Source organism: Malaya genurostris, chromosome 3 (genome assembly GCF_030247185.1).
Source record: "Malaya genurostris strain Urasoe2022 chromosome 3, Malgen_1.1, whole genome shotgun sequence".
NCBI lineage: Eukaryota > Metazoa > Arthropoda > Insecta > Diptera > Culicidae > Malaya > Malaya genurostris.
This window is the reverse complement of record NC_080572.1, coordinates 183,999,850-184,015,562: the sequence shown is the minus strand read 5'-3', so window position 1 is coordinate 184,015,562 and position 15,713 is coordinate 183,999,850. Positions and strand designations below refer to the sequence as shown.

Below are 15,713 nucleotides of genomic sequence, written 5' to 3'. Positions count from 1 at the left end.
GTTTCAGTAGGATCCATAGTACTAGCCATGCAATGATTCTATACACTAAGAATCGGCTGCGAAGTCTGTTGAAACAGAAAGGCCAAATTCCACAAAAGGAATGTAATGCCAAGACTTTGCTTAGTGACGGTTAAAAAACCTAATAAAAAAAACCTAACAATATGTGAAAGCGATTCACACGTTGCATTAGGCGACTATCACAGACATGAAACGGTTACTGAACAACAACATTAATTGTTAGCAATTTATATGAAGGGATACAACGTCAAGTTCACGGAACATTGAGACGTAGGGTTCTTTTGTAATATTTGGCTGAATCGTGTTTAATACAGGTGTTTCCTAATGAAAACAAACTAATCCCATTTGCATTAGTGTTTGTAAGTGAGCTGTCAGAAAATTGGTCAAATGGGTCACCATCGCACCATTCATTAAAGTATTAGATTTTACAAGATATCATCCCAGAGAACTTGTGATGAACAAAGTTCGTGATTGACAAGTACCGGTGGTTTGTTCATGTTTCTAATTATACAAAATAGAATGAACATGAAAACACATCACCGTTAGCTGTCAAATCATGTTCATACAACGAATTTATTTAGACATCATCATGGTGGAAAACCTAATCATGTCTGTTTTCTTGAAATATACCCAAAGTAAATTTATTTCACCTCACAATGGAAATACGTTTGTATTAATTCTTGATACGTTGCTGCATGTTACAATAGCGGTAAATACGATTTTAATTACACTCCGAACATTCCAGTTTTCTACACATGGCTATGGTTCCTTGGGATCCTCAATTTATTGTACTTATATGACTGAAATTCGACGAGAAAACGACCAGTATTAAAGAAGTAGCAAAACATAGCACAATTAGGTTTTTTATCGTGACGACACAAATGAACAAGTATTCATCCTTGACAGTTCAGCGGTACTGTTTACAAACAAGTTTGAACAAAAATCGAAAAGCACATCTAAAACAATCATCTTTACACTTTGCAACTAGTCACTTTTATTTAATAAATATCAAAAACGAACCGTATTCAATCGTGAACAAATGTTATAAAACTTCATTAAGGCGATACGGACCGTAAATGGTCTGATCCAATTGTCAATAAACAAACAAAAGATATTTCTGTTTACAAACAGTACTTCTGAACTGTCAAAATGTGTTCATCCGATTGAGGTTAGCAGTGACGGTAAAAAACCTAATACCGAGAGAAATAAAAATTACCTGCAAGTAATAGTGTGCGTGTGTATGACGGCCTACCTACTTTATACTCGAACCATCGCAGAGAAAAAAATTGTAAATATAACCAAATTTGGGTTTCACGCAACGATTTTTTTTGTTAAAATAGTGATATAGCTGTATTGCTGCTAGAAACTACAAAACATGATATTCAATTTTACTTAGTGTGTTAGTTTGTTTCAAACGACATTTTGATAAAAGCAACAAATATTTCATTTGTGCGTTCCTGTCGATTTCTTGACAAACAATTCCACAGTGAATTCAATTTGAAAAATTTGTTATGAAAGAACGAACCTTAGATAAAGTTGAGAATTGTTGCGCTTTAAATTCACAAACTTTTTAGTTGAAATAAATTATCTTAAATTTAGCTATTTCAACTAACGCTTTTGTTTGTTGAGATCATACATTTTTGTTTGTTTTTAAAAATAAAATGATTTCTCTCAAACTAATTTACAAGTTTATATTTTATACTACTTTTTATTCTATTTATATTGGTTTAAAAATTTCTAGAAAACAATTATATTTAATTTTGAATTTTTTAAAGATATTTGATCGTTTCGTCACTCCCTTTGCTACACGATCGAATTATTTACATACCGCTGTAAAGCCCTGTTTTTCAATTTTCATAGCATCCAAACGATTCGGTGCTCCATCAGTCCGACCAAAACAGAGAACCTGCATCAAATATTTTTTATAAAGATAATGTGTTATGTAATGTTATGCCAATTTTTAAAATATACTTTATCATCAAAACATACACTTGTATTGTTGGAAACCCCTTAGGAAATTAAAGAAGCAGATCAAATTTTACTTATGAAACACGTTCAAACTTCTTCCGCGGGAGACGATAATGCTGTGATTTATACGCGCGAGAAAAAATTGTTGTGGTTTATATGAAATAAAACTAACGCGGTTCATTTAAACAGTAAACTTAGTTGTATCATTACACAAATAATATCATAGATAAATTGAACCAAGTTTTTTTCTTGATGTGAAGGTATAACAGGATTGAGTCAACGAGGATATTGCCGATAACATTAACTCAACTTTGGTTGACATGTAAAAAATTGTTAGTTTATTTCAACAATAAACTCAGTCGGAACAATCATATTTTTGGTTTGGTTGGACCAAAATTTTTGATTCAAATCAAACAGAGATCATTGTTTTTGTTGAAGGGAGAAATTGGTTTGCAACAATCATATTCTAGCTTGAAATGAATATAAATCAAATTTAAAAAAACTACTAACTGTTTTGTTATTTTAAACATGCTCAATTTCTCTGCGTGTACATTGTGCTGCTGACATTTTTTGTTGTGCAGACTTTTGCAGACTTTTGAAAATCGAGTTTTTTGCAGACTCTTTTTTTGCTCACCAAGTCAGTTTTGCCTATCATCATAAATAAAAAAAACATAGATTTCCTATTGTACAATACACTAACAGCGCTTCTAGTGAGAAACGGTTGTACTTTTTTCCATTAGCTACTGTGGTTGTGTTAAATGCGCAGGCAACTTTGTACAAGCATTTTAGGACCATTTACGCACCCATTCTACACTAGACGGCGCTTTTGGTGTCACGGATTGCTCAACTACAGTACTATTACACTGGAGAATCTAGGTTTATTTTATGTATGCTATTATGCTTACAGAAAAAAAAATCAGAAGCGACGTCTCTCGCCTGATTATATCCCTCCAGCGAAGTTCATTGTACACCAATGCTATGTAGACTGCCATCAAAGACATCATATTAACAAGATATCCAGCTCTCACATTTCCCGAACAAATGAAGACAAACACGAGAAAAGGTCCTAAGTGCAAATGAGAGTTTCTCTTTGTTTACTTTCTCTTTCGAGTATTACGGCTCAATCAGCAATCCTCTCATCTAACACTTCACATAGGACAATAGCAAAAACCATCAACTTTCGATACAAATTGTAGAATTTGTTGGAAATTACTGGAATTCACCGTAAGAATTGAAAGAGAAAGTAAACCAAGAGAAACTGTCATTTGCACTTGGGACCTATTCTAATGTTCATCGAGAAATCATTGGCAACATCCTTTTTTGCGAGCATGTCGCCCTCAGGTGAGTCCGCATCGAATCTCATACATAGAAGTAGGGGAGAGAAATGTCAAATTCGTGCGAGTCAAAATAGCTGGGCTGCGCACCCATATAATTGACATGATATGTTGAATGTGATACCGTGCGATGGCGTTGTCGAACTGAAGATTGATTTCGCTCCATGCTGACAGGGTCTGCTGCCATACAATACATTAATCATTTATAATTATTCGAAATTTCACTACCTCGTAACATTCAGTCTCAAACCAATTGATTCCTAAACATTGATTATCAACTTAAAGTGCATACAGAAAGTAATACTTCTATGTTACGTGCTCCGTTAGTGGAGGCAAGAAAATTTATTCATATATGTTAAAGCACGTATGGTTCATAATCAAGACAACAAAATATACATGATGTAACATGATTCTATCAGTTGAAGAATAGCAAATGACAGTTAGACTGTCGTCGCTCGGAATCGTCGCTACGCTGGACTGTCCAGCGAATTGCAGGTTAGTGCTGCAGCGACAATGTCATGCTTCATAGTGAAATTTCTGCCAGCGAGAAATACTAGCTGACTGCAGATTTTTTTTCGGATATACAGACTTTTGCAACCCTGTCTGAAAATATTTTAAATTTTTACCTGGCATCCCTGCTGTAAGATGTCAATCCGAACTGACAACTAAAACGTCTATGATTTCGGTGTCCGCAATGTCCATATGAGAGCTACGATGCATGTTTTTGGTAGAAGCTCATTTACTTTACCTGTTCCATCGACATAAGTTTCACAAACAAGAAGATATGAGACATTAGTGAACTCGTTGAAGTATTGCTCCATAATAGTCATTTTTCTTTTCACATCTCGCTCAAACTAAAATGACTGGCTGTTGTGAAATTGATGCTGGCAGAAAAGCTTGTGTGCACAATCACGCGCAAAAGTGAAGAAGCTCAACAGGAAGCTAGAGTGTTTCGGTGGCTCAGAAAAAGAATAAGAGACAACATTTCCGTTGTCAGTTCGAGTCAGTAAATCAGCAGGCACAATGTGCAGTGAAGTTAACACTCTTGAAGAAGAAAAAACAGCCTCGACAGACCCGGCAGACTATGGCTGCAACTTCAGAATCATCGATTGCAGCGATTCAATCAGGGACCTCCAAACAATCATCAGAGATAAGTACGTGAACATTTAGTTTACATTGTTCAACAATATTCTATTCAAATCAAGCGTGACAGGGTAGTAGATAGTGAACTATAATGATTATCCGACAGTGGAATTTCCTTACAAAAAAGCTCTAATTGCAAAATGATTCATCAGAAAAAACAGTATACTAATATTGGCTAGCACAATATCACATTGATAATCCAATAGCACCGTTTTGGAACTTTCTACAAATACCTAGTCATATCTGCTCATAAATACCAAACCGGCGGACAATGCCATTACTTCCGTAGTCAAACGTTGCTCATGTAAACAAAAATTTATATACATGCTTGACCCTTCCTACTTATTATCCTCACTAATCCCGTTGTCGCCACCGTGTTTGGCCTATATTGTCTAATTTTAGAAATACCACGAGGAGTGACTTTAAATTTTACGCTGATCGGCTGATTCGATTAGTGATAGAAGAAAGCTTAAACCAACTTCCGTATACAGAATGCTCCGTAGTCACACCTACCGGAGCCATCTACGATGGACTGAAGTATCGATCGGGGAACTGTGGTGTTTCGATTATACGATCCGGAGAAGCGATGGAACAGGTTAGTTACTGATTGCATATTGCTCCTGGCGTAGAAAAATACTATAAGGTTCGTTTCAATGCATGCATCATTCAGGGACTGCGAGACTGCTGCCGATCGATTAGGATAGGAAAGATACTGGTTGAATCGAATGCCGAAACGCATGAGGCGAAGGTGGTGTATGCGAGATTCCCAGACGATATCTCCAAACGACAGGTGCTTCTCATGTATCCTATCATGGCAACGGGAAACACCGTTATACAGGTTAGTGCTAGAAATAAGAAGACAGACTTGTTAATCGAGAGCTGTTAATTTAATCACTACTCTGTTTGTGATCCGGATTTGGGTTCGAATTTTTTTTACGAACATTCATTCTATTAGTCTGTCACGCGTAGAGACACGTCACCGGCTCATTGGTTCTTTAGAGTTTTCTTGTTTATTTATTTCGTTGACATCCTATACTCTTGCAGATAAAATTTACTGTATAGCTCGTATAGCTCATCATATGTTTTGCGTTTGGATAAATCAAGATAGATATATTTTTTTTCCTGCGTTGACTCAATTTGATTGTTTAGATTGAATGCGAATCCGGTTTTGTATTGCTGCTGATTTTTGAGAATTGAGGATGAATTAATACACATATAGTATGGTCTATTAGAACAGAATCCGCTTGTTTTCCAGCCTTATTGACAATCAGACTGGGAAGTTTTTTTAAATTAAAACGCATTTATTTGCATGCAGAATATTTATATGTGGTTGCTTAGAACAATGAATCATCATCATCAGACCAAAAAATAGTTATTTTCAACCGAGATATCGCAAAATAAATTTATAATTAAATTATGAAACCAATGGTTGAATTCAGTGTTGGCAGAGATGCCAGGTAAAAATTTCAAATATCTGCAGACAGGGTCTGTAAATCTGAAAAAAAAATCTGCAGTCAGCAAGTATGTCTTGCTGGCAGCAATTTCTCTATAAAGTATGACACGCAAAACTGACTTGGCGAGCAAAAAAAGTCTGCTCAACAAAAAATGTCTGCAACACTAGGGTAACAGAGGTATTTTGGCCCACTTTAGGATTGATTTTATTTTGGCCCACTTTATAAAAATATCCACCAAATATTGTAATATCTTTAAAAACCCCTTCCGCAATAGGTAATTTAATGTGATTAGCTTCAAATTGATGCAAAATGAGTTACTTAACATCGATAAAATCCGATGAAATCGATAAAGTTTGTTAGGTGGGCCAAAATATATGAAGTGGCCAAAATACCTCTGTTACCCTATACCCCAAATCTGCAGATTTACAGACAAATCTGCAGACCTGGCATCTCTGAGTGTTGGCATAAATCAAATAAACATAGATTTCCCAGTTAATACTAATGTAGTTGAGCAACCCGTGACAGCGAAAGCACCGTCTGATGGAGAATGGGTGCGTAAATGCTCCTAAAATGCATGCATAAAGTTGCCTGCGCATTTAACTAAACCACAGTAGCTAATGGAAAAAACACCCGTTTCTCACTAGAGGTGCTGTTAGTGTCACCGTACAGTCGGAAAACTATGTTTATTTGATTTATGGTGTTGGTGATTGCCGAAAATTTGACAGAAGCTGCTATATTGCTATCTATATTGTATACAACATTTTCAATCCGGTAGAAGATCCCGCTTAGAAAAAACCGTTCAACGGTGGTCCTTCATTGGTCCAATACGTTGGATCATTGGTCCAATGAAAGTCCAATCAATCGTTCAACGGGAGGCCAATACGGGACCTTCGTTTGCCGATTTTGAAACAGACCGTTGAACCGAATGCCATTTTTTTCGTTCAACAAACCCGGCAGACAGAGGTCCATTGTTGAGCCATTTTTAACATGAGGAGTTGGAGCCCCGTTGGACTAGTTTTACTGCAGAATTTCTGAAGTTTTTTCCACTTATTTGTTTAAACTAACAATACATACCTGCCCAATACTTCTACTTCATGTAGAATAACAACAAATTTTCTTTCTATGTAAAAGTAACATTTAGTTTTCACACTACTTTTGCAAGAGAAAAAACAACAACAAACCGTTCCAGCAAATTGAACGAATATTTCGTGCAATATGTCGTTCAACAAGCGCTCAAAAACCAACAAAATTGAACGGCCTGCTGAGAGGGATGCTACAAGAACTCGAGTCTCTCAATGCATGAACCGCGAGAGAATTTTTCCACATTTCTTCGCTCCACTTCATACTCTGAGTATTTCACGGCCCTTAAAAATTTACAGTCTGATAATGATCGTTGCTGTGTGGAATTTACCAAGAGAGAATCGCAAGTTGGCAATTATCGCAGAAATCGAATCGATGATTCGACTTGATGATTCTCATACTACGTTGCAATATTTCAAAACCCCCCCACGAAGAATGCAACCGCAAAATTGAAAACGAAATAAAGACTTGCCTGCCCTAAGAACTTTTTTAACTACACAAAAACTAAACTAAAAAGCAACAATTTTCCCTCTCAAATGCACCTCGACGAACATGTAGGGAAAAATAGTACAGAAATCTGCAATCACTTTGCAATTTTTTTCCAAGAAGTAGGGTAACGGCTCCCTATTTCATCTGAGCTCCTATTTCCATCTCATCCCTTCACCTCATTACTTTGAACATGAATAATATTTTAAAACCTACCTGAACCAAACTGTGAAATGTTTTAAAATGATTATAAAAGCTATTGTCACACTTTCCTATTGAAAGAAATGGTTTTAAGTTCTTCGATTATCGTTTTTTCATTTCAAATAAACTCACTTTTCAATTTAGGACACATTTTCGTCTCAAGATTTACAGTTCGTCTGTTTCTGATTATCTACTAATCGATTCGTCTCAAAACATGATCACTTTTTCGCACAATTACACTACCATTGAATGCTGGATGACTTCATAATTAGTAATGTTCACTTGCTACTTGTTTAATTAACGATTTAATACTTCAAAAACTACCCGACAAACAATAAAAGTCTTTAAAAATATGAGATGAAAGTTTTTCACTTAGTTCACTTGAATGCGCTTTATTTTCATCTCATTTGGTTTCGCAAAGTTGCCAAGTTATCTCATAATGTTACAAAACAAAAATTGTTTTTCTTCTTCAAAATCTCATCAAAAAGTATGTTTTTGGTATCCGTGACATTAGTTTAATTATATTATTGATATTAATATTTCAATAAAACTGTTTTGGCTTCGAATATTACCAGGAAGAGCATGTTAAATACTAATGAAATAACCATTGTGGCAAATCTAGTAGCACTGGTTTCATTCCGCTATACGTCAACATAACGCTGTGAAGTGTGTGTGTTTCATCGGCTGTGCACAGAGATGCCAGATATTTTCATAGAAAATATGTATTACGTTGCATAGAAACTCTATATCTGGTCTATCTGTTTTCACTAATAAAATTATGTTAAACTGTTTTCACTAATAAAATCTGTTAACATCATTTTATTAGTGAAAACAGATAGACCAGATATAGACTATCTATGCAACGTAATACATATTCTATGAAAATATCTGGCTTCAAATAGTTCAAATTGGTTCCAAATTTTAATATAAATGTTTGTCAGTGTTCATAATCAATTATCTACATAAAAGATTTCCACTTTAACATGTGATTTGTCCGTTGATTAATAAATTTTTAAAGAATCACTGCAATCAAATACTAATAGATACTCAGAGAGAAAAGTCTAATTTTTTACTTCTTTCTTTCTATGAACCTGTACAAATCTGTATTAAATTTAGAAAATCTTTACAAAATCGGTACTTTGATTTAAACCAGTATGCGAACGCAAAAATCTATACAATACATATAAATCTGTATAAATGGCATCTCTGGCTCTACACTTTGTTTTAAGAAGGGCTAATGAATAAATAGTAACAATCACAGATTTGTTTTTATTTAAATTTCACCAAATTAACTTTTCAGTAAAATTTTAAATTTAAAGCGAAAGATAAAGGAAACGACTGAAAAATTTTTAAACGTTGAAATGATTTCAAACTGGTTCTAAAAATATCGTATATTGTCTCATAGTTGGCATTAGGCCGTTTTCAAGAAGAATTCTGACATTTTGAACCTGAGAGTGTAATAGTGGAATATTTCGTTTAGATTGCTGTCGCCATTGCAAATTTATAGGATGAATAAAGGATCAACGATAGGATGGATAAAAATCCATTGAGATGAAATTAGGAGCAGAGTAGTGAACATTTCATAAGTGTTTTTTGCTGTTTTATGAACATTATTTTAATTTCCAAGGAATGTGAATCAAATCTCAATGTGGAGCAAGGCGAATGAAGCTGTAATATGAAATAGTTATAGTGATTTTAGTGGCTAAATCGAGGTTTGAAGGCGACGTCCTTACAAATGAGATGAAATAGGGAACCCTTACCCTATATACATCTTATTCAGAAACTGACCGTGACCGTGAATACTTCTCTTTCATACCTGCATTTTCCAACTCCATCTCTGTAAACTATCTATCAGAACATGACATTTCGACAGCACTGAAAAACTTAGACGTCTCAAAAGGGCCTGGACCTGACAGTATACCACCAATATTTAAAAAAAAATCTTGCTGAAGAACTTACACTACCACTACAACTACTTTTTAACCTATCACTTAATAAATGTACTTTTCCTAAAACATGGAAATCTTCCTTTCTTGTACCAATATTTCAATCTGGTGCAAAATCTAACATTCGGAACTACCGTGGAATAGCCATTATCTCATGCATTCCATAATTATTTGAAAAAATTGTAAACGAAAAACTTTTTCATCAACTTAAAAATTTAATAACAAACAAACAACATGGCTTTTTTAAAGGCCGCTCAACTACAACAAATCTCTTAGAATTTATGACATTCACTCTGAATGCAATGGACGCCGGCAACTACGTAGAAACTCTTTACACTGACTTTAGCAAAGCCTTCGACCGTATTGACATACCTTTACTTCTACACAAACTACAAAAATATGGCATAAAACATGTGTACAGGTAGTCCGCTTCCAAAACATTCTGTCTGAACCAATTAATGTAACATCTGGCGTATCTCAGGGTTCTCACTTAGGGCCTCTCCTTTTCATTTTACATATAAACGACATTTCCTTCATACTCAAAAATCTGAAAGTGCTTATATATGCAGACGACATGAAACTTTTCATGGGAATTAAAAATATCAACGACGCTGTAATATTCCAGAACGAAATCAATCTATTCCACATTTGGTGCAGCAAAAGTCTACTCCAACTCAATGTAAAAAAATGTAACTCAATAACTTTCAGTAGGAAAAATGAAACTATATCTATAAACATACATCTAGGAAATCAACTTGTAGAAAAATGTAAAGAGATTTAGGCGTAATCTTAGACTCCAAGCTCACTTTTGTGTGGAACACTACAATACCATAATCAATAAAGCTAATAGCATGCTGGGCTTCAGTCATAACTTTCAGGACCCATACACAATAAAATTATTATACACTACATATGTCAGACCTATTTTGGAATATTGCAGCCTAGTATGGAATCCATACAATATTATTCACGAAGAACGCATCGAATCTATTCGAAAACAATTTCTTTTATATGCACTTCGTAAAATAAACTGGACAGCATTTCCTCTACCATCATATAAAGCACGCTGCATGCTCATCAATATTCAAACACTTAAAGAACCCCGCGACCTTGCAATGCTTTATTTTATCAGCGACCTTATTTCTCAACGCATTCAATCACCTTCTTTATTATCGCAACTAAATTTTTATACACCTAGCCGTCAATTACGAACCAGGAAATTATTTTTAGAAAGAAACACTAGAACAAATTATGCAAAATATAGCCCAATCAATCTTATAATGCGCCACTACAATCAATATTGCGAACATCTTGACCTTGGTATGTCCAAAAATGAAATGCAATTCCAGCTTAGTCGTAGAAATAATGCGTAGTATCTAAGTAAACATTGTAAGCCATTTATATGTAGTCTACATTTGCTTGACGAAAATAAATAAATATAAATAAATAAATATACAAAGGTTATATGCACACAGTTAGAATAAGCGGCAATAGTAAAATGATTCTATCGCAATTATCAACTGCCTGTATAAAATCGGATCGCGAAACGAGAATAAGCAACCGTTTGTTGCTTCAGAGAGGATCCCCACAGCAGCGTGCTTACCTGTGATTCTCAGAAATGTCATCGAAAGAAATTCGCTCTCGCACTGGCGTCTATTCTATGTTAAATAAGCCATGCCGGGTTTTTGTTGTTGCGATGATATCGGTCTCTCTTTGATGGCACTGATTCAATCGTGTGAAGAGTTGCCAGTGAGCGTTCTTTGATACGATAAAAGCCATCCTTGGTTGAATTTATCCAGATTTGTTTTTAATTAGAATTACGCGGAATTAATTTATTTTTACAATATTTTTTTCTGCGTTTGAAAGTTAGTACATTGGTCCCGCAAGTGATTGTTGAAAGCCTTTTTCAAACTGGCGGTTTGTCTGGTTTATACATTTTTTGCATTTTATTAGAATTTAACAATTTAAACTGAACGTCACTTGTCCGTGAGCGGACGTATTTTACCGTTTTTGTCTCATCGTGTTCCATTAAAAAAAATGGTCGTCAAAAGGTGAGATAACTAAGTCCTCGCAAGTTTCTATCTCATACCTCCCCGTGTGTCTATGATGACATTTGGTCAATAGAACGGCGTCGACTGGATGCTATCGCCTTATGCGTTAGTAGCAGATTATACTATCAACTGATAAGACGGACTAAGATGAAAAATTTAGTTGAAAAATAACATTTTTTTTTTGCTTCGAGCTTTGTGAATGAATCATATTACAGTCAAGATTGATTATCAAAAGTTTGCTCAACATGTTTTCAATAGTTGTAAAAGTTTGTTGAACATTTTATCCTTCCAATAGAATGTTGAAATAATTTGATATATTCATGATGCAGAATTTTTGTTCAGTCGGTAATATAAATATTGTTCGTAATATAAGATCTTCATGAACCCAATTATGCCCGCATCTATTTTTGTCCAAAAGCTGAAGAAAGCGAGGCGCGGTTGAGAACAAAAATTCACTTACGCGAGTTTCATAAAAAATATAGAGGAGGCACTAAAGTGCCGGTTGAGCATGAATGGGTTAATTATAGCTTTAGCTTTTATGTGTTGTTAGTACCGAAAATTTCTTTTTTATTGAGAGAATAGTCTAAGAGATGCTGTTCTCTCTCTCTCTCTCTCGATATCTACAATCTAGTTCAAACTAAAATCCATTAGAGGCAATTAACATTTAAATCGTCATTTAGAGTGCGATGACAAAATTGTATAAAATCTTCAAAATTTGAATTAAAACTAGTAGAGTTTGTATGTCATGTTAGTTGATGCCCGTTTGAACCGACTTTGATTATACCGGATCTCGGGTTCCGGTGCCGGAAGTGCATATAATAGTGAACCCACTTCGTTTTCTTAAGGATGACCTACGCAATCAAAGCTCTGTTTAATTATGTATGTTATACTAATTAATGCACAAACAATCTCTTAGTTTCTTTCAAAAATCGAAGAATAAATTTTTGAATAGAATACCACAATATTATACATGAGAAAGGCAGCATTACACCACTAGGTGGATTAAAACAGGTTTTTTTCTAATGAATCGAATACTAACATACAAAAACATGTGAAAATTTGGTAAAAAATTCTATCATTTAATGATTCAGTAACTTTCCGTGGTATGTTTGATTGATATTTATGGAGAAATCGTAACATGAAATACCAAATTCGAAGAAGTGAGGTTGGGTACTGTTTTCATATCTGGGATATTCTTTGTTTTTGGGTTGGATTTTGAGAACAATTGATAAATTATGATCAAAAGTTTTATGACTGGTCTATTTACTCATGTTTTATCATCTAAATCAAAATTGTATGTGAACTGAAAATTTCAAATTTCATCCGAGATTGTCAAGAGTATAGGACAATTCGAAATCATATGTTTGATGGCAACACGTGAATAATCGTTTTGTCGTGAATACGACTTACTTTACTATGGGGCGCCTTTTCAAAATTAGCCATATGGAAGAATGGGCAGAACTTAATCGCGAATATCTCGACTTGTATTAATGGTAGCAACATAATTCTTTCACCATTTCATCAAAAATATGATCAGGAATTCAGGATAATATTTTGAACAGTGTGCGATAACCACAAACAACTCAAAAATTAAGTTTTCTAGAAATTTGAAAACAACGCGGAAAACTTTTTACTTTCGCTTGGGTTTTTCGCGCAAGGACGACGATTTTGAGGTAGTCAGGCACATATCTTCAACTGAATGCGTATAAAAGGGGAACCGTGGTCGAAAATCGATCAACATTCGTCATCTAACACTCGATGTGGATAGACGAATAACCTACTACGACTAATTTCGATTTTGTTTATTTTGTCGTGAATACGACTTACTTTACTATGGGGCGCCTTTTCAAAATTTACCCTCTGAGAGAGTGATAAGTTTTTGATCGTGAATATCTCCTGTTATATCTAACGAATCAACATAATTCTTGCTACATGCCATCGGAAATATGATCACAATTTTATGATAAAACTTTCAGTTGTGTGATATATTCTTAAATAGTTCACAATTAAACTTTTCTGAAATGTTTGGTATAAACGAGTATCAAAGAGGATAATTCATATGGCGCGTTTGCCTTTCTCGTATTTTGAAAGCTCATAGCTCAGTGATCTGTAGAAGGATTTATATAATCTAACTACCAATAGAATCGAAAATATTCAACTTGAACGTGTATTACAACAATATTGAAGTTTTTCAATAGTACACTATTGAAAAACCTGTTTGATTTAACCCATGACAGCACCAGCCAATCAGAACGTGAGATGTCTGTATCTATACAAGAGCATCCATATAAAAGTTGAATGGTTCACTTTTCCTATCATTTGCTGAGCAACTCTTCCCGAAACAAGACACACGACAGAAACATCGAGGACCTGTCGTCTCATTGTTTCCCGATATGAATGCACGAGACACCGTCAGCACAATGCCACCGAAAAAGGCAGCCAAAAAGTCCAGCAAGGCCCATTACCGAAACAAGACACACACGAGAACCATCTCAGATCTCAATATTTCCTACCAAAATATTCATCAAGATGGGAGTTAAAATAATTTGCACCGTCACTAACACATTCAATTACGAACGGCAATGCGAAAGCGAAAGTGATGATTTTGAACACATCTTTATACTAGTTTACAAATATGCCGTGCGAAACAGAGTTGCCACAGATCAATATGTATTTTTGTCGCGATTACTTTAGTATGCGGCCGAAAACAAAAATTGTTAGAACAAATGTTTCCACTTGATTTGCGCATTCTACTTTCCAGGCGTATCAGAACTGGCTAAACTTAAAGCAATTCTAAATATTTCTTTATCACAGTGATGTGGTCATCCTGAAAAGGACGGGGTTTTCAACGGATGGCCAGCTGCAGATGGCGAGGGATGATTTTCGTTTTCGTTGTCATGGGCAGCGTTACCGGTCAACTCCAACACTTCGGCAACCAAGTACTCCATCACTGCCGCCAGATAGACCGATGCACCAGCACTGACACGCTCGGCGTAGTTCCCCTTCCGAGGCAAACGATGGATTCTGCCGCCAACTGGGCACTTCAGACCAGCACGGTTTGAGCGGGACTTTGCCTTGCCCTTAATTGTTCCTCCACAGCTCGACGACCCATTCAGTATTACTGGCTGCCGCTCTGCTAACTCTCTCTTTTATATCGTTTCACTGTTTCCCGTTCTGCGTATAGGAAAGGAATTCTAACAAAGGGGACGTCCTACCGTGCTACCACTAGCACGTATAAAAGGAAATGTGATGTGAGAAATAGCGTCATTTAAGTTAAAGCAGCTACTCTGTACGTACACCGTCAGAACGATGGCTCCGAAGACAGGTAGAAAAGCAGATTTGTACCGTCACTAACACATTCAATTACGAACGGCAATGCGAAAGCGAAAATGATGATGTTGAACACATCTTTATACTAGTATGGGGTCGTGTGAAAATATGCCTTGCGAAACAGGGTTGCCATATATACAGATTAATCTGTATTATCATTATTATTATTATTATTATTATCATTATTATTATTATTATTATTATTATTATCATTATTATTATTATTATTAGAATCACTCTTGCATACCGAAGATCGTAGATACATTTCAGACCAGGCCATTGCAATTGTCTCGTACTGAAATTTCGAGAAGAATCAGATATCTTCGAACTTCATAGCTTCAATAAAAATAAACTACAAATTTGTCGTACCTAGCTTCCTATATTAGCAAATTAAAAAGGAATTGTTTCAAGTTTGGAATATATAGTTGTAGAATAGTAGCTGTTTAATGTAACTAAACTGTACTTTAATGTAGGTGTATCGCTTCAAATTCTATTAGTGAAAAAGAGGAAAGCTTGCACAATTCATACAATCAATCAACTAACTGATATTCGGAAAAGTGATGGGAGCGTGTCAGTTTTTTCGTATTCACGACATCCAGTTATGTCTCTGACATTACTCACCCGCCTTTTTTTTTATTCGCAGTTGTCTACCTACCCAAGCTATGGGTAAAAACCGCCATAGATCCGAGAAGGATCCAAAGG

The 15,713-nt window shown here is 35.3% G+C and overlaps 1 protein-coding gene across 2 annotated transcripts in view; it reads left to right on the top strand.

Moving 5' to 3' along the window:
- Positions 1-3,997: 3,997 nt before the first annotated feature.
- The window catches only part of LOC131439567 (uracil phosphoribosyltransferase homolog), a 165,489-nt gene continuing 153,773 nt past the window's right edge, over positions 3,998-15,713 (top strand). For both annotated transcript variants that reach the window (XM_058610729.1, XM_058610728.1), the window contains exons 1-3: positions 3,998-4,474; positions 4,866-5,058; positions 5,134-5,301. In XM_058610729.1, the coding sequence (XP_058466712.1) occupies positions 4,344-4,474; positions 4,866-5,058; positions 5,134-5,301 (492 nt within the window). In that variant the 5' untranslated portion in view covers positions 3,998-4,343. The remainder of the gene's footprint in view (positions 4,475-4,865; positions 5,059-5,133; positions 5,302-15,713) is intronic.